We start from the raw sequence: 23,495 nt of genomic DNA, 5'->3' as shown, positions 1-23,495 counted from the left end.
AACTTTAGTTCCTTTCTAGTCAACACATTGAAAATATTTCAAACAGTCTTAGATTGTGACTTGAGTGTAAACATTTCTTATCGTTCCCTACACTTTTCATATTTTCTTAATCAAGAGAACTTCATAGATGGAATAACTGATAGGTACAAAAACACTAAGAACTTTAAACTTTATAAAACTAATGGGAAAAAAAAAACCTTGCTATGATTTATTTGTAACTATTACTGCCCTCAAGAGACACTTGAATTTTACATCACCGGAACATAATCTTATTGATCTATTTTACTTTTTTCTTCATTTTTTTTACTTTTTTGAGACAGAGTCTTTCTCTGCCACCAAGGCTGGAATGCAATGGCATGATCTCAGCTCACTGAAACCTCTCCCTCCTGGGTGCAAGCAATTCCCGTGCCTTAGCCTCCTGAGTAGCTGGGACTACAGGCATATGTCACCATGCCCAGCTAGTTTTTGTATTTTTAGTAGAGACAGGGTTTAATCATGTTGGCCAGGCTGGTCTCAAACTCCTGACCTCAAGTGATTGGCATGCCTTGGCCTCCCAAAGTGCTGGAATTACAGGCGTGAGCCACCGTGCCCGACCTATTGATTTATTTTAAAAACATCAACTGGGTCAGGTGTGGTAGCACTGATAACCCCAACACTTTGGGAGGCCAAGACAGGAGGATAACTAACACTGGAAGCCAGAGTTTGAGACCAGCCCAGGAAACAAAGTGAGACCCTGTCTCTAAAAAAATTAAAAAAAAAAAAAAAAAATTAGCCAGGTGTGATGGCTCTACCTGAGAGGCTGAGGTGGGAAGATCGCATAAGCCCAGGAGTTTGAGGTTACAGTGAGGTATGATGGTGACACTGCACTCCATCCTGGGCGACAGAGGGAAACTGTCTATAAAAAGTAAAATAAAGTAAAAATATGAATTAGACAATTCTGCATGTGAGGCTCAATGCGATGGAAGACACTAAGATAGGTTAGGGAAAAAGCTACTTCTGGAATTACATAATCTATTATTTATTGCAGATGGATAAGTATGTCGAAAGCAGAGCATGATAAAACTCCCATTAAGAGAAGCATATAAATATAAAAAGTACTATCTATGGAATTTTAGAGATTGATTATTTCCAAAACATGGAAATCAGCTTTCTTGAAAAAATAATTAAAAGGGGAGGTATTTATGTACTATAATCTATTACAAAGCAAACTAGCTAAGAGTTTGGGCTCTGAGGTCAGACAGATGTCCTTTCAAATCATATGCTTGATCTTGCTCAAGTACTACCTAAATCTCAAAAACGTTCATTATTTTCATCTGTAAGATGGACATAGTAAAACAGTCTACACCTCACAGAACTAAATATGGATTAAGAGATAACATAATTAAAATAATAGTACAGTGCTTGTCACATAATTGTTGGCCAATAGTGCTATTTTAAATGACAGAATATCAATCAGTATAGAAAAATGAGAGAACAGATACACACAAAAATTAAAACCACATGAAAACTATCATCCAGGCATAAACACTATAAACAACGAGCCTATTGTTTCACAATTTCAGGTGGGGGGCGGGAGGTACTAAATTACTTTATTGGAAGAAATGACACAAATAAAAGAAAATGTATGTGGATGTTTACGATAACTTATAGAAAGGGTAAAAGTAACCCCAAAATGACCACAGAAAGTCATCTTTTAAAAAAAAAAAAAAAAAAGTTATAGACAAGCCAGTCTAGGACTTAGCTCTCATGATCACATTCTCCCAGATTATATTGTTTTTTTTCTATTTTATTTTGAGACAGGGTCTCACTCTGTGTTGCTCAGGCTGAGTGCAGTGGTGTGATCACGGCTCATCGCAGCCTTGACCTCCTAGGCTCAAGCAATCCTCTCACCTCAGCCTCCTGAGTTGCTAGGACTACAGGTGCATGCCACCACGCTCAGCTAATTTTTATTTTTGTAGAGACAGGGTCTCACTATGTTGCCTGGGCTGGTATCAAACTCTTGGACTCAAGTGGTCCTCCTGCCTTGGCCTCCCAAAATGCTGGAATTATAGGCATGAGTCAATGCTTCTGGCCCCAAGGTATATTTATTAGAAATATTCTGCCACATCAGATTCCAAGGCCCCCAGCTTATATAAACTGGTTTACATGACAATTCAATTCTTTGACGGAATTTACCTGCTCAGGAAGACTCAAGGAAGTCACACAAGTAGGGGTCGTTTTGGTCACTGGCCAGTTTGTGTGGTTCCAGTAGTGACTTATTTACACTTTTTTTCTAAGTGTAATACACAGTCTATTGCATTCACAGTTTGGAGGTTTCCCTGATATCCTTAAGGAAGATTTATTTATTTGTTTGTTTGTTTATTTATTTTTATAAGATGGAGTCTCACCCTGTCACCCAGGCTGGTGTGCAGTGGCGTGATCTTGGGTAACTGCAACCTCCGCCTCCCGGGTTCAAGCTATTCTCCTGCCTCGGCCTCCCAAGTAGCTGGGACTACAGGCACATGCCACCATGCCCAGCTAATTTTTATATTTTCTTTTTTCTTGAGACGGAGTCTAGCTGTCACCAGCCTGGATTGCAGTGGTGTGATCTCAGCTCACTGCAACCTCCAACTCCTTGGTTCAAGCGATTCTCCTGCCTCAGTCTCCCGAGTAGCTGGGATTACAGGCATGCACCACCATGCCCTACTAATTTTTGGATTTTTAGTAGAGATGGGGTTTCACCACGTTGGCCAGGATGGTCTCGATCTTCTGACCTCATGATCCGTCCCTTCAGTCTCTCAAAGTGCTGGGATTACAGGCGTGAGCCACCATGCCCGACCTATTTTTATATTTTCAGTAGAGATGAGGTTTCACCATGTTAGCCAGGCTGGTCTTGAACTCCTGACCTTAGGTGATCCGCCCACCTCGGCCTCCCAAAGTGCTGGATTACAGGCGTGAGCCATCGTGCCCAGCCCTTAAGGAAGATTTAGACATCTTGTTGGTTCTGCAGGTTCCAGTTTCTTGGGATGTTCCCTCTCTTCATGAGTTCAGTGAATAAAGTATTTGTCAAAGTTCTCCAAAGAATCTCACAGTCATATCATCACAATCAAAGTAGCAAGATAGAGATAGGTAGATATAGGAGACGCAGCACTCTGTGATGATCTGGTGGTTGATGGCAGCTTTCTGTTTTATGATTTTTTAAACAAAATTTTTCCATACATCCTATTCCATAACCTATTTTATGATCTACTAATATGTCACAAATTTATTTTTATATTAGTAAAAAGAGACCTACAGCAACATTTTAAGGGCTGCACAGTATTCCATTATAAGGATATAAAGTAATTTATTTAATCAGTATCTTCATAAATTTTCTTTTTTTGCTCCATCATTTTGCTATGATAACCACTACTGTGAGGAGTTCATATGTAAATCTTTGTACACTTCTCCAATTCTAGATTGGAATTGTTAAAAATAAATCATAGAAATAGACCGCTAAATAACCATTTATATGACTAACATTTTAAGTTTGCGTATTGCTCAACTTGCGTACGATGGTAGTGGTATTTCAACTAGACCTAGAAAGGTGAGTAAACTGCATGGAAGATATGAATGTAGGAAGGTGGCAGGAAAGGTGAAAGGTTAGTTTGAAAAGGGTAAAAAGCAGAATATATCTCTTTATCTCAAAGATTCGAATGTAATTTAAAATGGAAATATATGTCAGCTAGTAATCTGACTTGGTGATATATGCTACTATTAGAAAATCAAATGACAAGAAGAGACAAATCTAATACAGTTCTGAAGTATTATTTTGACACTGGCATTTTAGTAAAAATGTTAACAATTACACCTGCATTATAACTTTTAAAAGGGTCACAATATTTTTTCTTAAACTTTCTTTCAATCCTCATCAGACTAATCAAATGTCTGCTATATTAGATGTCTGCATCTAAAATAGAAATTCTCTTCTTGATCTAGCAAAAATATTCTAATATTCTAATAATACGTGAATAAGAGAGTGTTATGAATATTAACTTTGCTAATTTAAGATATGGTAAAAAATGGAAAACTATATAAAATGATTTTTAATAAAATATAACACAAACATGAGTTACAGAGAATAGAATTTTTCAAGAATCCTGAAAGGATGTATTCTTTTCTAATGAAAAAAAACTCTCTAGCAAAAATAATCCTTATGTAATCTTAGGATAAGCTTTAAGTTTGCTCTAACATATCATTACCAAAGAATGTTAGTTTTTTACTATTTTATCTTTTTATGTGCCCAAAACTTACTATTTTAAAGAGTCTGGATGGCAATCATCTTAGTAAATCCATGGTCACACTTCATTAGATGATTTATTAAATAGAGCTTCACCTATTCTTGATGACCCACAATCATCAATAAAAGCTATCAAATATTTTATGATGTCGATAAAGTACTGGTTTCATTTTCGAAATCCTAAGAATGCCCTTTCTTTGTAGCAGGTGATTTTCTTGCCTATCCTCTTAGATTTCTTCCTTTAATCAACATATTTACAGTAGCTTTCTACCTCTTTAGCAGGTTTTAATCTAATCCCTGCTATAATCTAATAACAAGTGCCTAAAGGAACCAGCTAACCATACTAATTTTCTACATGATTCTAGGTCAATAAGTTGCTGGTTTCATACCTCTTTCTAGCAAAAAGCACAGGTTTTATGACAGTTATTACCCTCATTAATCAGGGAACCTTTAAAAAGCTCATGGATGGATTCAGCAGTATGCCAGATGCCACAAGTCAGAGCATGTAAAACCAGGGTAATATTGGGACTAAATGTCTTAAAACAAAAATCTATAATGATTACAATAATAAAACAAATACCACCAAGATGAACAAAGTTTCTTACCGTGAGCATTATGGGCTCACACACTCTTTGTTTAAATTTGTCTCTGTTACTTCTTAGCCATAAAACAGCATCATATGTATCACGGAATCTCTGTCTTAGCTTATCTTCCTTCTGATTCATAAGATTGTCAAAACGTACAATATGATCATCCACACCTAAAATTGCAAAACAAAACAAAGTCTTGTTTCTCCGAAAATTTTAATTAGTGGAATAATCTAATAATAATACAAAAGACTACCCTAGATCTAAAGGTTACAAACACCATTCAGCAAGTACTTCACATAGTGGAAAAGATGTGACCTGAACAAATCATTCTATAATGTCCAAAAACCTGGGAAAACACAAAATCCTGAAACTATCAAATATAAAAAACAGGTAACCTACAAAAACAAACAAACCCACAAGGAAAACACTACATTTCCTATCAAAAGACAAATAGCAATAGACCCTCAAAATTCTGGAAGAAAAATTAGTATTTTCATTCTAGAATTGTATATACAACAAAACTAAAAAAGGGGGATGATGAAATAAGAATATTTTAAAGGGTGAAAAGACTCTGAAGTTAATTCCCAAATATGTCTTCTTAGAAGGTTACCTGAAAATGTACTCCAACAAAATAAGGCCACGATGTAAGAAAATGGAATTCAGGAATAGGTTTGTAACACAGAAAAGGCATGAGAAAAATTACAAATGATAAGCATGCAGGCCTCAAGATCAACCAGTTTAGATGCAAGGAGAAGGACAGAAGGCTACAGAACTCAAGAGAATGCCTGATAAGACAGCTTTTTTTCCCTCTCTTCCATTTAAGAAAATGCTAAAGCAAATTAAAGAAAAAAAAATTAAAAGCTTTTTAAAAGCTATCAATGAAGCGAAATTTAATTATAACGCACTACTTGGTTCAACCATGAGCAAGTTTAATAAACAATACTTAGTATTTCTAAACTTCTAGAATTAACCCATAAATAAAGCACATAAAACACTAAATGTTTTCAGCCTTGAAAATAAAAAAACCGGAGTATAAATGAGATAATTTAGAATGTGAGAAGGGAGGGAAGTAAGAAGCAAGGATGGGAGGGAGTATGTATAGCTTATGAAGGGTGGATTGAAGCAATACTGACAATTGCTAAATGACCAAAAAAAGATATGTATATTATTTATAATAATAAAAATCACTATTAATAATCCCATTTGAAGAACTGTAATAGAGATGTTTTATAAGGTAAAATCTACATCTAGAGTAAATACAAAAAGATAGTGTCTAAAGTTGATTAATCAAGCAATAGTGAAATAAGAACATGATATATATAGAAGTACTACTAGAAAAAATCTGCTTCAAGAGTTAAAAGTGCTTACTCTTGATAGGCTTTGGAGGTAAAAAAAAAAAAAGGGGGGGGCTGTGCCACCCTTCTAATCCTTCTAGTTCTTCTTTTTTTTTTTTTTGTTTGCCATACACATCTAACACTTTGATAAACATATAAAAATGTTTTTTAAACTGATCTTAGTCATATATATTGAGCAGACAGAATATAAAATCCCTATCCAAATACCACAGATCTATTCACATGGTCTACAAAAAAGAAAACCAAAGATGAAATTGGACAGGTTTCAAGGAACTAAGCTAACAGAAGGTTACGAAGGCTAGAATAAAGAGCTTAAATTTGATATAAGTAATAGTGAGTGACTTTGTAAAGAAAATAAAGCTAGGCATTTATAGAGAATTAAATCAACTGCCATAATCTGACAGAAGACAGTGGTCAGCTATCATGGCAAATTACAGTACACGACAGATACAGGTAATTAAGGTATGAAGCTGGAAGAACTGAGTTGAGCTTCCTCAAGAAGGCAACTTGAACATTTTATAGAAATAATTACCAGCGGAAGAAGAAAGCCCATCAACAGAGATATATCTACATTTTATAAACATTTCATTCTAGCTTTATGAAAACTTACTCTTTTTCTCCTTCTCTAGAGTTTCCCTCTCTCTTCGCTTATCAATTATCTCGCCTTCACATAATGCCTTTTCATCCTGAATCCGTCTCAGATCATTTGTAATGGCATCAATCTGGGGCTGAAGATTCTCGCAGTTTTCCGTGGTCTTTAGTTCATTTTGCAAATCCTCTATCATTTTGCGGGTATTACTTATTCTCCTCTGTCGGTCAAGCTCTTCATTTTGCTTTACTGTTAAAGCCTGCTGAATTTCCTCAATCTAATAAAACAAAAGTACGTTAGTACTTGAGACTGTTTTTCTCTTAGTTTATAAGACTTTTGTAGTAATATAGCTTTTAAAATGCAAACAATCTAACATAGGTGTTTTCCTCACTAAAATGTGTCCTGTGAGAATTAGACTAGCACATTACCAGTTCTACCAGACTACCTGTATCTTTGTTTTACACATTCACTAATACATCTCAAATACTTCAAGTGGTGCTCAGTATATAATTAGCACTCATTAAATATTTCCTGAATAAACAAAATATTTTAAAAGCCTAACGGATTTCTAAATATTTACAGGAAGTACATACTACCTGCCATAAGACCAAAATTAAAACAGTCATGTGGCATATGTGATACAGTTTCCATAAATAATAAAAATAATAAAGATTGTAAGTCATCCCATTACAGGTTGAATATCCCTAATCCAAAAATCCCAAACCCAAAATTCTCCAAAATCTGAAATTTTTTTAGTGCTGACATGACACCAGAAATTACCCAGAACACATTATTTTTTCACTATATTAGTTGTATGTCAGTTTTTACTGTTAAGTATTTATGTGTGAATAAGTATTTAAAAATGATTGTTTATGAGTAGCATATAAACACAGTCAGGAATGACGGTGATGCCATCAACCACAGATCATCCACATGGGTGGCTGAAACAGTGATACCTTTATTTCCTGATGGTTCAACATACACAACCTTTGGTTTATACACAAAATTAGTAAAAAAATCATTCAAAATTACCTTCAGGCTATGTGTATAAGGTATATGTGAAATATAAATGAATTTTGTGTTTAGACTTGGTTCGTATTCTCAAGATACCTCATTATGTATATGCAAACATTCCAAAATCTGAAAAAATCTGAAATCCAAACACTTCTGGTCTCAAGTATTTTGGATAAGAGATACTCAACCTGTAATTTGAAACAGAAATAAACTATTTTCTTCCAATGGAAATATTTCCTACCAATACTTCATACTAATATTGTGAGATTTTAATCATCAATCTATGTGTTTAGATTCCTTCACTTATATTCAGGGTAAATTATATTTTTAAAACCAGCTATGTAAGTTGCCACTTGATGTCAGTGAAATTTCTATCAAAACCATGGTCTACCTAAGACAGAGTAAAGATTTTAAGACTCACACATATAAACAAATATACACTTATACACCCAATTTACATTTTACAACTAGAATTCTGCATTAAAATAGATACATTTAACACATCATGTAATCTTTTTTAGCCGGCTTTATTTCCAAGCCTTTTTAGCCGGCTTTTATTCCAAGCCGGCTTTATTTCCTTTCCTTCCTCATTATAAAAGTTATAATCCATTCATTACTGAAAATACAGAGACTTACAACAAATAAAAATAACTTATAATCTTAATGTCCTTACACTTTTTTTTGAAACAGAGTCTCACTCTATTGCCCAGGCTGGAGTGCAGTGGTGCGATCTCGGTTCACTGTAACCTGGGTTCAAGTGATTCTTGTGCCTCGGCCTCCTGAGTAGCTGGGACCACAGGCATGTGCCAGCCACCATGCCTGGCTAATTTTTGTATTTTAATAGAGCTGGGTTTTCTCCATGTTGGCCAGCTGGTGATCTGCCTGCCTCGGTAAACTTTTACATTTTAATGCCTCCTTATATCTGCCTGTAGAATATATATTCTTTTTACTAAATGGCATCACTAACAATGTATTGAGAACAATTTTTCATTATCCCTTATGTCCTTGCAAAATAAAATTCTAACACCTCGTGCATGATGTGATACAGATATACCACGTTTTATCCCATCTCCTATTGAAATGTGGGTATTGATTTTTCCTTTCTAAAAATTTAGCTTTGGCAGTAACAAAATGCACATATCCCCAGATCCTCTCTCCTATAACCAAACATACAGAAGTAAAAGAAAATATATCTGAAAAAATTAAGATACATTCATGTCTGTCACTGAACATTAACAAAGTTCAATGGGCCTAAAAGTAGGTAACAGGAAATTAAAAGGATTCAGGAAAATAAATGGGCATGTCACAGATGACAATATAGAATTAAGAATCACTAAACACTAAAGACGATACAGAATTAAGAATCACTAACAAATAGAACCTCTGCAATTCCAGCAAAACAGGGACCAGCAAACTACTGAAAATCACTGGCCTACCATATAAAGTTGTACCAAGAGAAGGTCTTTGTCTGATAATGACCTGAAAAACTGAAAAGCAGCCCAATGATCCCCTTACCTTTCAGTTAAGTTTTCTGAACACTACCTCATTTGTCACCTTCATCCAAGAAACTACCATGACTAATCACATTAGTCCGACTCTAATATCCATGTTTAGCTCAGGTACAGTCAGTCTAAACCTCTTAGATCACCTACTTTCACTAGGATACTGTCTCCATACTGCTCTCTATCTGCAATTTCTCTGAATGTTCCCTCTTCTTTTTTTTTTTTTTTTTTTTTTTTTTGAGACAGAGTCTCGCTCTGTTGCCCAGGCTGGAGGGCAGTGGCGTGATCTCAGCTCACTGCAGGCTCCGCCTCCTGGGTTCACGCCATTCTCCTTCCTCAGCCTCCCGAGTAGCTGGGACTACAGGCGCCTGCCACCATGCCTGGCTAATTTTTTGTATTTTTTTTAGTAGAGATGGGGTTTCACTGTGTTGGCCAGGATGGTCTCCATTTTCTGACCTCGTGATCCACCCACCTCGGCCTCCCAAAGTGCTGGGACTACAGGCTTGAGCCACCATGCCCAGCCTGAATGTTCCCTCTTCTTGTTCTAATGGAAACTTGGCTATTTCTGGAAGACACCTGTTCTCCCCAGAGCCCTCTCAAGTGGTGACCTTTTCCTGCCATAAACCATTATTTCAGGACACAGAGCTGGGGAAAGGGTCCTCATTAATCCTCACTGTACTCCTTCCTCCTTTAATTGATACCCACGTTGGTTCCTCTGAAGACCATGGGGTCAGACTTTGTCACCCATTACCCCTTTGCTATGTTAACTACCTCCCTGAAAATCCTCCCCAACCTTACCCATTCAGGGGTGACTTTGGCACCTGATTCACTGTCTTCCTCTCTCCATCATTATGCCTGTCATCATGTGACTTAAACATATGTATAGAAAATCAATCTAACTCTTTGGCCTCTGTGTTCCTTTACTTCTTCAACTTCAATCATCTTTTCCCTAACCTTTCCTCAGCCACCTGTCTACTGAACTAAGGAGGGTTACGTTCTAGATCATAAAGCCCTCCAAATCATATCACTTCTGAAAAATGTATTTCCATAATTCTATTCTTTGGTCACTATTTCCTTTTCTTCCATTTTACTTACTCTGGTATTCCTACTCTATCTTTTGACCCCACGAGGTTGTGCAATCCATTAACCCCACTACCTTGTTACATTTGTTTTCCTTAATCAGATGAGGTTCCACAATGCAACACTATAACCACTCCCTTGCAAAGATCCCTTGACCTTTCTTGTCACACTGGCCAGGAAAAAGCCCAGTTCCAATTAAACCTATCTATATGCCTTCTAACTATATCTAAGCAACCGAACTAACGAAAGAAACCCTCAAAAACTGGTCTCACTTTAAATCTATGGCCACAAAACTTAAATGGACACTCAAAACTACCAGATAAACTTATTACACTTCTTTAACAAACTTGTGCTCTCTTTCTGAGATGAGTTCATACCTTTTGCTCCTATGATCCTTTATTGCTGCCTTCCTTCTACTCACTCAGCTAATGACCTTGCCTAATATTCATTCCATTAATAGAAGTTATAATGAGAGTAATTCCTCCTTCTCTTGCTCTTAAATCTATCACTTTACCTACATCCTTACTCATTCTGTTTTACTTTGTACAATTTATGGAGACTCCATTTAGCTACCTAAATCTAACCCCTCCAAGGCTACTCCAGAGAAATGTTTGGCTACTCCAGAGAAATGTTTCTCAAATTACACCATAAGAAGGTGTAATTTTTCATGAAGGACCATTAAAAACAAAAATTCCAAGCCATCACAAGTCAACTTTTATTAATTACAATTAATTTACAAAAATTCTGGAAAAGTTTGGCAATTCCTTAAAAAACTGAATGCACACCTATGATATTCTACTCCTAGGAAATTATCCAAGAGAAATAAAAGCATACGTCCATACAAAAAGTGGTAGAAGAATATCTGTGACAGATCTACCGGTAGTAGCTCCAACTTAGAAATGATCTAAATGTCTAATACCAGGTTACTGAATAAACAAATTGTGTGATCTCAAGAAAAATGAAAAGAAAAATACAATAAACTGAATGAAAATAAAAATATCACATATCAAAATTTGTGGGGCACAGCTAATGCAGTGATAACAGGAAAATGTATGACACTAAGTGTACACATAAAAGCATCAAATCAATAATCTATGTTTCCACCTCAAGAACCTATAAAAAACGAGCCCATCTACATCAGGCAGAAGGGGAATCATAAAGATAACAACAGATATCAATGAAACAAAACAGAGGGAAAAATCAATAAAACCAACAGCTGCCTCCTGGAAAAAAATCAATACAATTAGCAAACCTTTGGCAAGATTAACTAAAAAAAGAGTGGGGAGGGGAGAGGGGGAATTGCCAGTATCAGGAATGAAATAGGGTTATCACTACAGATTCTATACATATCAAAGGATAAGAGAATTTATGCATACATAAATTTGACAACTTAGACAAAAGGACCAATTCACCTAATAAGAAATAGATTATTTGACTAGTCTAATAGCTATTAAGGACGTTGAAAACATAATTTTAAAACTCTCTCCAAGAAGAAATTTCTATGCCCAGAGAATTTCACTTGAGAATTACACAAAATGTTTAAAGTATATAAACATCAATTCTATACAATCTCTTTCAGAAAGTAGAAGAGGAAGGATCACTTCCCAACTCATTTTATGAAGCTAGTTATTATCCTAATATCAAAGCAGACAGAGAATACAAACACTACAAAACAGTATCACTCACGAATACAGACACAAAAATTCTTTAATACAGAATTCAGCAATATGTAAAAAGAATTATACACTTATACACCACAACCAAGTGGGGTTTATTTGAGGGATGCAACATTGATTTGGTAGTCAAAAATCAATCAATATAATCCATCACTTATTAACCACCTAAAAACGTATACAATCATACCAATAGATGCAGAAAAGCATTCAACAAAATTGAATATGCACTCAACATAAAAATTCCCAGAAACAAAGGAATATGTATAAGAATTTCCTGAATCTGACAGCATATATATATATTTTTAAAATCTGCTATTATTACATACTGAATAATAAAAAACTGAATGCTTTCTTCCTAAGATCAAGAATAAGGTGAAGATTTCGGTGTTCACCACTCTTATTTGAGTGCTGAAGTTGTAGCCAATGCAATAAGGCAAGAAAACTAAATGCATACGAAACAGAAAGAAAGCTGTCCCCATTTGTAGCTGACATGAGTGCCTATGTAGAAACTCCCAAAATATCTACCAAAGAAGAATAAAAAGAAACTAAGTCATAGGTATGAATCTAACAAAACACACAGAGGACTTGTTGCTAAAACCACATAACGCTAATGAAAGAAATCAAAAATCTAAATAAATAGAAACATACCATGTTCATAGATCAGAAGATTCAACATAGTAAAGATTTCAATTCTTCCCAAATGTTAATGAAATTCCTATTAAAATCTCAGCCACATTTTTCTGTAGATACAGAAAAGATTTGGATGTCATCAGGAATGAAGTAAGGAACTCCAGAAATCTTCTCCTCCATAAAAGTGATGAGAACACTGACAAAGATTGTCAAAATTAACTCTTTCAGGACTCTGGAATTTAACCAAACGCTTGTAACAATCTGGGAAGCCTTTATTCAAGAAAAATGGCTGAATCTCAGTTAAAAACAGCAAGCTCTGTAGAATTTTGAACTTGCTTCATTCCTAAACCCCTTGTTCCATTCATGTGGTATCCCTGAAAAGCAACAGCCCACAATCATAGTGAAAACCTGCAGTACAGTGTTGGAAGTCAGGCACCCCGAACGGAGGGACCAATTGAAGCCGTGCCAGAAGAACACAAATTGTGAAGATTTCATGGACATTTATTAGCTCCCCAAATTAATACTTTTATAATTTCTTACACCTGTCTTTACTGCAATCTCTGAACATAAATTGTGAAGATTTCATGGACATTTATCACTTCCCCAATCAATACCTTGGTGATTTCCTATGCCTGTCTTTAATCTCTCAATCCTATCATCTTCGTAACCTGAGGAGGATGTATGTGGCCTCAGGACCCTGTGATGATTGCATTAACTACACAAATTGTTTGTAGAGCATGTGTGCGTGAACAATATAAAATCTGGGCACCTTGGAAAAGGAACAGGATAACAGCAATGTTCAGGGAACAAGGGAGATGGCCTTGGACTTTGACTGCCGGTGAGCCAGGCAGAACAGAGCGATATTTCTTTTCTTTCAAAAGCAAATAGGAGAAATATCACTGAATTCTTTTTCTCAGCAAGGAACATCCCTGAGAAAGAGAATGCATCCCTGAGGGTAGGCCTACGAATAGCCCCTGTTGGGGCGGACATCTTTTACAATCGAAGCCCAAGAGATGAAATAAGCCTCAGTCTCCTGTAGCGCTCCCAGGCTTATTAGGACGAGGAAATTCCCGCCTAATAAATTTTGGTCAGACAGGTTGTCTGCTCTCAAACCCTATCTCCTGATAAGATGTTATCAATGACAACGTGTGCCCGAAACTTCATTAGCAATTTTTAATTTCACCCCCTCCTGTGGTCCTGTGATCTCGCCCTGCCTCCATTTGCTTTGTGATACTTTATTACCTTGTGACGCATGTGATCCCTGTGACCCACACCCTATTCGTGCACTCCCTCCCCTTTTGAAAATCGCTAATAAAAGCTTGCTGGTTTTATGGCTCAGGGAGTATCACGGAACCTGCCGACATGTGATGTCTTCCCTGGATACCCAGCTTTAAAATTTCTCTCTTTTGTACTCTTTCCCTTTATTTCTCAGACCAGTTGACACTTACGGAAATAGAAAAGAACCCACGTTGAATATCGGGGGTGGGGTTCCCTGATAGTCTAGCAGCCACTGGAGAGATATGAACAGGTCTGGAGCTCCTTTATAAGGCCAAAAAATGCAACTACTTTTGCATCAACCTAATAAATCCTCATTCTCAGAGAAATGTCATTATCTCATCTACCTGGCAGTTTCCTGGGAAAACTTACTTGTATAAGCCTTGTCTGTATTTGACCTGATTCACAGCTCACCATTACAAAACAGCCTTTTCCCTGGATGCATTTGTCAAAAACAATCAGAAGCAACTGTTTAACAACACAGCTGCGTGAAGCAGAAAACAGTTACAGCAAACAATAAGCTACCCAAAAATCTTAAAAGAAAAGGCTGGGGAATGAGCTTCTCCCCAGACCATACGAGGTTCTGGAAGCTCCTGGGATTCTAGAAGGTCATGTCCATTAGCAGAACTGTGTGCATGACCAGGGCTATGTACATGATTCAGAAACACCTGAGAAGACCCTAAGTTCTCATCTCTGTTTCACTCTGAGGTTGTGTGCAAATAGGAAGCGAAGGTTGAGACAGAGTTAACCAAAGTTTTCAACAATCTTAGGAGCATTTATTCAAGAAAAATGATTGAATCTCAGTAAAGTGCGAATAGTGCCTGGCTGAATGTTGAAGGCATGACCCAACATACACACAGAGATCCTCAACAAAGACTGGGAAACATATAGGTTCCAGGCATTTAAGGGAATACAGATTCAGTCATTAGCTAACCACTAAACTAACCTGGTAGTGACTTCAGTAGCCACAAATGACCAAGAATAAGAACTTTAAAGAACTAGCAAAGTCACTAAACAAACAAACACCAACAACATATTCAAAGAAACAGCAACAACATCAAGCCCTCGGTAGGAGAATGGGACTGACTTCCAGAGTTGCTAGAGTATGTGACTTAAACTGTTCAGTTTCAACAAAAACTTGTAACACATTCAAATAAAGGAGAAAAGTATGGCCCATACTCAGGAAAAAAGCAGTCAATAGAAAAAGTCCCTGAGGAAGTACAGAAATGGATTTATAAGACAAAGGGGCTTTAACCCTTTTTTCGCTTGCCCTGAGAATACTTGCTGGCGGTGCTTACTTTCACATTGAAAATTAGTCAGATTTGCTTAAGTCTCAGAGTGTGTTTATGTAAAATGAAATGAATGCTGGCAGTGAGCTGCATGTACTTTTTTTCTAAATAGGAAAAGGATTAAAACAGCTATTTTAAATATGTTCAATGAACTAAAAGAAACCATATCAAAAAAAACTAAAGGAAAGGAAGAGAACAGTATCTCACTGAATATGGAGTATCAATTAAAGTACAGAAATTATAAAAAAGAGCCAACTAGAAAAATCTAGAGTTGAAAAATGCAGTAACTGAAATGAAAGATTAATCAGAGGGTCTTAACAGCAAATCCAAACAGGCAGAAGAAAGAATAAGTGAACTTGAAGACAGGCTGACTGACATTATCCAGCTTGAGGGACAGGAAGAAAAAAGAATCAAGAAAAATAAACAGAGGGCCGGGTGTGGTGGCTCACGCCTGCAATCCCAGCACTTTGGGAGGCCGAGGCGGGTGGATTACCCAAGGTTAGGAGGTTTGAGACCAGCCTGGCCAACATGGTGAAACCCCGTCTCTACTAAAAATGCAAAAAATTAGCTGGGTGTGATCGTGGGTGCCTATAATCCCAGCTACTCAGGAGGCTGAGGCAGGATAATCGCTTGAATCTGGGAAGCGGAGGTTGCAGTGAGCCAAGGTCGCGCCACTGCACTCCAGCCTGGGCAACAAGAGTTAAAGTCCATCTCAGAAAAAAAAAAAAAAATTAACAGTCTCTGAAATTTGTGGGATACCATCAAGCATATCAAAATATGTAAGTCTCAAAAAAGAAAAGAGACAGAAAGAATACATGAAGAAATACTGAAAAGTGACTTCTTAACTTTGATGAAAAACATTAATCTGCACATTTAAGAAGCTCAATGAATTCCAAACAGGATAAACTCAAGGAGACTCCCATCTAGAAATATGATCAGCCATTGAAAAACAAAGAAAGAGAAAACTTTAAAAGCAAGAAAAAAGTGACTCATCATGTACCAGGATCCTCAAATAAGATTAACAACCGACTTATCAGAAACCATGGAGGCCAGAGGGCAATGGGAGGACATATTCAAAGTGCTGGAAAAAAAAAACCCAAGAATTCTATATCCAGCAAAACTATCCTTCAAAAACAAACAAAAACTTAAGACATCCCTAGATAAACAAAAAAACAATTTGTCACTAGCAGACCTCCCCTACAAGAAATACTAAAAGGCATCTTCAAGGCTGAAATGAAAGGACCCTAGACAGTACTCTGAATCTACACAAAGAAATCAAGAGAACCAGTAAAGGTAATTAAATAGATAAATGTAAAATATAACATAAATGTATTTTGTTGTTTATAACTCTTTTTTTTCTTCCTATCCAATATAAAAGAACTGTTGTGGTATAAATATATATATTTAGTCTTTGTTCCTAGGTTTCTGCCACAGAGTTCTTAAAACCCTTGGAATTTTCTGAGAGACAGGAGTGTCTTTTATTATTCATAACAAGACCCTTTCTGCAATATCTGATTTTATGCTAATGTGGACTAAAAAATTATGGTCCAACTACTGTTTACAGGAGGCACATTTTAGATGCAAAGACACATATAGGCATAAAGTAAAAGGATGGAACTTTAGTCAAAAGAGAACTCTTTATTTCTCCTTTCCTAGCAAGCCAGAGGGAGTATAATACAAAAGCAACACGATCAAATGAACCAACAAAACATATTATTAAATCTAAACACAGGTTGATTATCCTTTATCCAAAATGCTTGGGACCAGAAGTGTTTTGGATTTCAAATTTTTTAAGACCTTTGAATATCTGCATTATACTCACAGGTTCAGCTTCCCTAATTCAGAAACCCAAAATGCTTTAAAGCGCATTTCCTTTCAGCATCATGCCAACACACTCAAAACAGTTTTGGGTTTTGGAGTATTTTCAGATTTCATATTAGAAATACCCAACATGTAAATACTGGCAGTAAAAAATAATAATAATAACATTTTAAATAACCACAAGTCAAATTTCTGATGATACTGACATGGGAGTAAAGAAAGAGAAAATATAAGCTTGCTAATTTTTTTTCTTAATTAGGTGGGAGAATAAAGATACTGATGAACTCTTTTGTTAGAAATGTGTCACTTAAAATTTTAAGATAATCACTAGAATAGGACTAAATAGAACTTTCCACCAATAGAATAAAAAATAGAATGAGAAAACCTTGGTTAACAGAAACAGAAAATATAAAGAGAGGAGGAATCAAGTAAAAAGTATAATAAGTAGAAAACATAACAGTAAATGTTAACTGTTTAAACTTCTTCATCTGTTTAAACTCCTTAATTTCCCATCAAATTGAAAAAAATTTCAAAACAAACCCAGTATTATTTACAGCACATAAACCAAAACATGGTACAGAAATACAAACAAAATAAGAAAGCTTTAAAATCTAGGAAGCAAAAACTGATATAATTACAAGGAAAAACAGACAAATCTATACTCATAGAAAGAGATACTGACACCTTAAAAATAACTAAATCAGGCCAGGTGCAGTGGCTCACACTTGTGATTCCAGCACTCAAGGCAGGTGGATCACTTGAGGTCAGGTGTTTGAGACCAGCCTGGCCAATATGATGAAACTCTGTCTCTATTAAAAATACAAAAATTAGCCAGGTGTGGTGGTGTATGCCTGTAGTCTCAGCTACTTGGGAGGCTCAGGCAGGAGAACTGCTTGAACCTGGGAGGCGGAAGCTGCAGGGAGGCGGAAACTGCAGGGAGGCGGAAACTGCAGTGAGCCGAGACTGTGCTACTGCACTCCAGCCTTGGAGATAGAGCAAGACTCTATCTCATAACAACAACAACAACAACAACAAAAACTAAATCAAGTAGATTAACAAAAAAGTAGAACATATGAGTATACATAATTATAGAAAGCCTATTCTAATGTATGTATGTATGTGGGTGTACACTTATCTCCACAACTGAAGACAGAATGCACATTGTTTTCGAAGAATAGGTACAAAAATCAAATATACAATAAAAGCCAAAAAAGTCTCAAAAAATTCTTTAAAAGAGTCGTAAGGCCACATTTACTGACCATAAAGCAGTATAAGAACTAGACATTTTTTTAAAAGCCTAAAAAATTCCATATCCATGGAAATTAAAACAGTAACAACTGCTAGATAACCTCAAATGAATGAAAATATTCAAATAAAAATTATAGTATCTTAAACTGAAACGAAGAGCCTACTAATCAATACATGTGAGATGCAGCCAAATGATGCCCAGAAAAAAATTTATATCCTACAATGCATTTATTAAAAATTAGGAAAGATGAAAAATAAAAGAAACACGCTTTTTACAATTTGAGAACATTAAAAAATACTCAAAGCAGAAAAAATGAATTAAGAAAGAGGAAATTATTAGTCAACAAAAAATAAAGTTGATTTAAAAAATATTGGTTGAAAAGACTTATCAAAGTGACAAGCCCTGGCAAATATGGTAAGGGGAAAAAAATGGATACACAAATATCAGTGATAGGAAGAGAAGGAATATAAATGATTGAAACTGATCCAAGGAGTAGTAAATTATATACCAGGTCTGCACAAGCCTGAAAACAAAACCAGTTAAGAATAGAACAAAAATAAAATTATAGGCGAATCTCACAAAGTTCAAAACATCCTATATACAAAATTTCATAGTTGAATACAGCAATGTATTAAAACATCAATTAAAATTTATGACAGGAATGCAAGGGAAGTTCAACATGAGGCAATCTACCAACCTTGTATTTTGTGTCTGGGGATACAGGATGAGTTTTATGTATTTTTCTGCCTAACTCTAATAAAATAATAGGAATGGAGTAAAAATGGAGTAAAAAGGGATCCATCCCATCAGGACAAAAGAAAGGGAAGAGAGATCAGTAAATGGAAAGTTTAATAAATACTTAGAAGATGAAAAACAAATAATTAATTTAGCAATATATTATATTATAGGAACCATAGTGTAAAGGGTGAGTGAAAAAGAAAGGGATGTGAAGAACTGATTATTCCTTCCAAAAAATAAAAACAAGTAAAAACCCCAGAGATTCTTAGGACTAGGAAATGCCAAGTACAGACAACATCACATAAAATGCAATTATTTATATCCTCCTTCTTATCCCAATACGCTTACCCCATCATACACAACCCTAAGCACATAACACTGACAACCAAGCTGCTTCTGTGAACATCTGCGATTCTTTGGAGAAATTAAGTGAGCCACCTGGGACTTAAAGTAAAGGGATAGAAAAACGCGTGAGGCTGAAAACTAGGAGATTAACATAATGCTTCAACCACCAGAAATGCCTGAAATTACCCCAAGGCAGGTAATTTCAAAATTTAGTCTCAGAATGGTCCTGAAGAACAGAAACACACATATATTTGGGCACCTGTTAGCAAAAGAGCCCACTTTCTTACCTAATATCCTAACATAATTTTGTCATCAGGCCCACCCATGCATAAAAAATTTGTAATCAGCCTTTCAATGCCTTACCCTTAACTATAAAGAGAACCAAAGACTCCCAGGTAAACAAGGAAAGACTCCAGGAAGAAAGCAAGAAACCAAAATAAGAAAAGAAACAAAAATCTACCAAGAGAAAACAATATTATAAAGGAAAAAAAACTTTAAAAACTTTTAATGTATATTCTCAGATTGAGAAGCTGCATATATCAAAAACAACAGGATACTACAAATTAAAACAAGATTTTTCCTTAGCAATAATTTACCTGCAGTAGGTTAAAGTTTTACAACGTGTCTTCATTTCTAGAAATTGGAGCTATAAACCAAGATTATATCAAAACAGAGTAAAACTCAACAATAAAAATATAATAAAAAGTTCCAGCCAGGGGCACTGGCTCATGCCTGTAATCCCAGCACTTTGGGAAGCTGAGGCAGGTGGATAGCTTGAGCTCAGGAGTTCGAGGCCAGCCTGGGCAACACGGCAAAAACTCATCTCTACAAAAATTCAAAAAAGTACCTGGGTGTGGTGGCATGCACCTGTGGTCCCAGCTACTCAGGGGGCTGAGGTGGGAGGATTATTTGAGCCTGGGAGGCGGAGGCTGCAGTGAGCCAAGATCACGCCACTGTACTCCGACCTGGGTAACAGAGACCCAGGTCTCTGTTTTTGTCTCAAAAAACAAAAACAAAAACAAAACGAAACAAAAAAAGATGAAAAGTTGCATAGTTTAAGTATACTTTGTCTCATTAATTTCAATCATGTATAAAGGTACATATGCATTTTCTACATAAATGTAATCACGGATTTTTCAAAATAAAAGGTCTATTTCTGTGTTTTAAAAAAAAACAGAATAAATCCCTTAGAGCTTAATTTTTGCTATTAAGGTAACCAAATCCACCATTATCCTATTAAAAAAGTACAGCCACTCAGCTACAAAGATCGTAAGGCACAGCTACTAGCAGCTTTGAGAAATTATTCACAATCCTCTGAGCAACTACTATACTTCCAAATCTTACTTTCCCTCAGATAAAGAAATAGAGAATGCAGAGGATCTTGGCCATTTCCCAATAAGAATCTGTCCCATAATCCGTATTTGAAAACAAAAGTTAGAGCAAATTTTAATGTAATAAAAATTTTAGTAGTATGAAACCTTACATGTTTATCTTTCCTTTCTATAACATCTTGCTTCTGTTTGCATTTTTGAGATGCCTCCTTAATATCTGTTGCCTGTAAAATTAAACCAGAGGAAGAGGGACAGTTAGTTAAAAACTCATGCAAGCAAATTATATGGCCCTGTCCATTCAAATAGTTAACCCAGAACAATTTATTTCAAGCAAAATGCATAATTATCAACAAAATAGCAACAGTTATTTGCAAGTCTATAAAGGGTTATTCCTAATATTAATAAACATGCATGCATGTTCTTCTCTTTACATTTATCTTCCTGTCTTATTTCATCTGATCCTAAAAACAACCTTACAGGATAATTAGGACAAATATTACTGACTGGTAGGGATCAAAAGAGGCCAAGTAACCTGTATACATAGCTAAAAAAATGGAAACTAATTATAAAAAATCAGGTCTGATTTCAAATATAGCGTTCTATCATACCACATGTTACCTCCTTGATATTTTTCATTAACACATAAAATACATACATGACATATTATAGACACATCATACATCATTAACACATATAATATGTAATTCAAACATAGTAGAGAACGGGGCTATACAGAAAAGAATTAACATTATAGGTTAAGACTACTATTCTTGGAAAGGTTTGTTTGCAAGGTCGGTCCTTTGTTGTTGTCTGGAAACTTGGATTTTGGGAGTGTTTCTACCATTTCCTAACTGATAAGAGTGGCTCACTGTGCACGTCTATACAAACAATGTGGTTGATGTAGAACATCTGCTTTCCTTCTTGCATTCTGGAAGTTGAGTACGTGCTGCTAGAATGCCTAGTTGCCCAACGCACATAAAAACCTTGGGTGCCGAGTCTGTAATGCACTTCCCCTGTAGACAGGACTTTAAAAGTGTTGCCACAATTTGATGATGGAAGAATTAAGCACATTCTGTGTGACTTCTCTGGAGGAGGACCCCTAGAAGCTTGTGCCTGGTTTCTTCTAGACTTTGTCCTCAGGGCATTTTCCCTTTACTGACTGTTTTGCATCCTTTTGCTGTAATAAATCTTAGCTGTGAGTTCTCCTAGGAAATCCCATCTCTGGTGGATCTCTCATGCCAAGAGACAATAGTTTCTTCCCATAGAGGAAAACTAATTTTCTGAAGCTAGTAACACTGATGTATGTATGCTTAAATCATACATGCTAATCATGTAAGATAAAGATTACTATTACTGTCCTCACCTGACTGAGGAGAATAAAACTCAGAGAGACTAAATGATTTGCTGAAGGTCAGACACTTGAGTGAGGATTTAAAATACAAGTCTGTGTGACCCAAAAGGCTATATGCCCTGTCCATAACACTTTATCACCTGCCTGGAATTAAAAAAAAAAAAAAAATTATAAGTGTTGGAAAAAGTTTTCTGCTGGAACAGAGTGAACAAGAAGAATAGCATGAATATTAAACAAAATTAACCATTGTGTTCCTGTTGCAAGGCTATGGGTGCTAATAACTACTTTTACTAGAGACTGACATAAGGTACCACTTCAGAATCCAGGATCACTTCTTTAGGAAAATAATTCTGAAACATCTTAGGCCATGCAGATTTTCACATAAATAAATTAGGCTCATGGATGTTTGACAATGAGCCTAATATAACAATAGCTGGGCTTCTGTTATAAATAGACAAAAGAAAGGGTTAAATATGTTTCCTTAATTAAGAGATTTGAAATTTATTATGTACATATTTTCCACTACAAAAGTAGTTTTGCAGTAACAGAAAAATTCAAGAACCAAAAAAAAAGCAATTACAAATTCACAACTTAACTACAACCAACAATCATTAACATAACAATGACTGCCAACTATTAGTTTCATATCCTTGAGGAAGTCTTGTTATCACTGGTATTCAGTATCTTTAACAACAAAATGAGGGGACTTGTCTAGATAATATCTACAAGTCCTTTTCCCCCTCACATTTAAAATGACCAATGGCAACTCTCTTTCAGAATCAGACTTGATCAAATCTTAAAACCTTTATCTGATCTTAGTAACTGTTTAATTTTCTGGACTTGAGTGCAATAATATTAACTCACTTTAACCTGTATTAGAATTAAGATATAGTGGAGCTTTTCTGACATGATAGCAGCAAAGTCAAAACTGTTGATTCATTTCCTCTGTTACAAAGTTTACTTTATATTCCTAGATACGGCCTTTCTCACTCAGTAAGCATTGCTCAACATAGTATCCGGTACAATCTAGCTCAAGAAGTCATTTTTCTGACTTTCAGTAGCCTAAAAAGAGAATGTACAATCACATCTTGAAATCAAAGAGCTCCACATAACTTCTTTTTTACAAACAAAAGATAAAACTTATATTATCAAACCTGTATAAATGGCAATCTTAAATTCAGTAATAAAAAACCTGGAGTAGCATGTTCACATGAGAAGAAAACACAATGTTTAAAAATAGAGAAGATGCCTAAAAAAAATATACTGCTAAGTTTGTAACACACTCTTTCCTAAATCATCTTTCAACAGCAGAAATCACATTTCACACAATTTTTTCCCAATAGCACTGCCAGGCTAAGATTCACCCTTTATGATCACTGACACCCATCTTCAAGCACAGTGA

General features: G+C 35.8%; 1 protein-coding gene across 4 annotated transcripts in view; it reads right to left on the bottom strand.

Moving 5' to 3' along the window:
- The window catches only part of SMC5 (structural maintenance of chromosomes 5), a 108,046-nt gene that overhangs the window by 53,093 nt on the left and 31,458 nt on the right, over nt 1-23,495 (bottom strand). For all 4 annotated transcript variants that reach the window (XR_002731819.3, XM_023213253.3, XM_023213251.3 and 1 more), the window contains exons 8-10: nt 20,895-20,966; nt 6,814-7,069; nt 4,864-5,018 (exon numbers count right to left, since the gene is read on the bottom strand). Coding sequence is in view for 3 of the 4 variants with exons in the window: in XM_023213253.3 (XP_023069021.1) it covers nt 4,864-5,018; nt 6,814-7,069; nt 20,895-20,966 (483 nt within the window). In the remaining variant the exon portion in view is untranslated. The remainder of the gene's footprint in view (nt 1-4,863; nt 5,019-6,813; nt 7,070-20,894; nt 20,967-23,495) is intronic.

The sequence above is a fragment of the Piliocolobus tephrosceles genome, chromosome 14 (assembly GCF_002776525.5).
Source record: "Piliocolobus tephrosceles isolate RC106 chromosome 14, ASM277652v3, whole genome shotgun sequence".
NCBI lineage: Eukaryota > Metazoa > Chordata > Mammalia > Primates > Cercopithecidae > Piliocolobus > Piliocolobus tephrosceles.
This window is presented reverse-complemented; position numbering and strand designations above follow the sequence as displayed.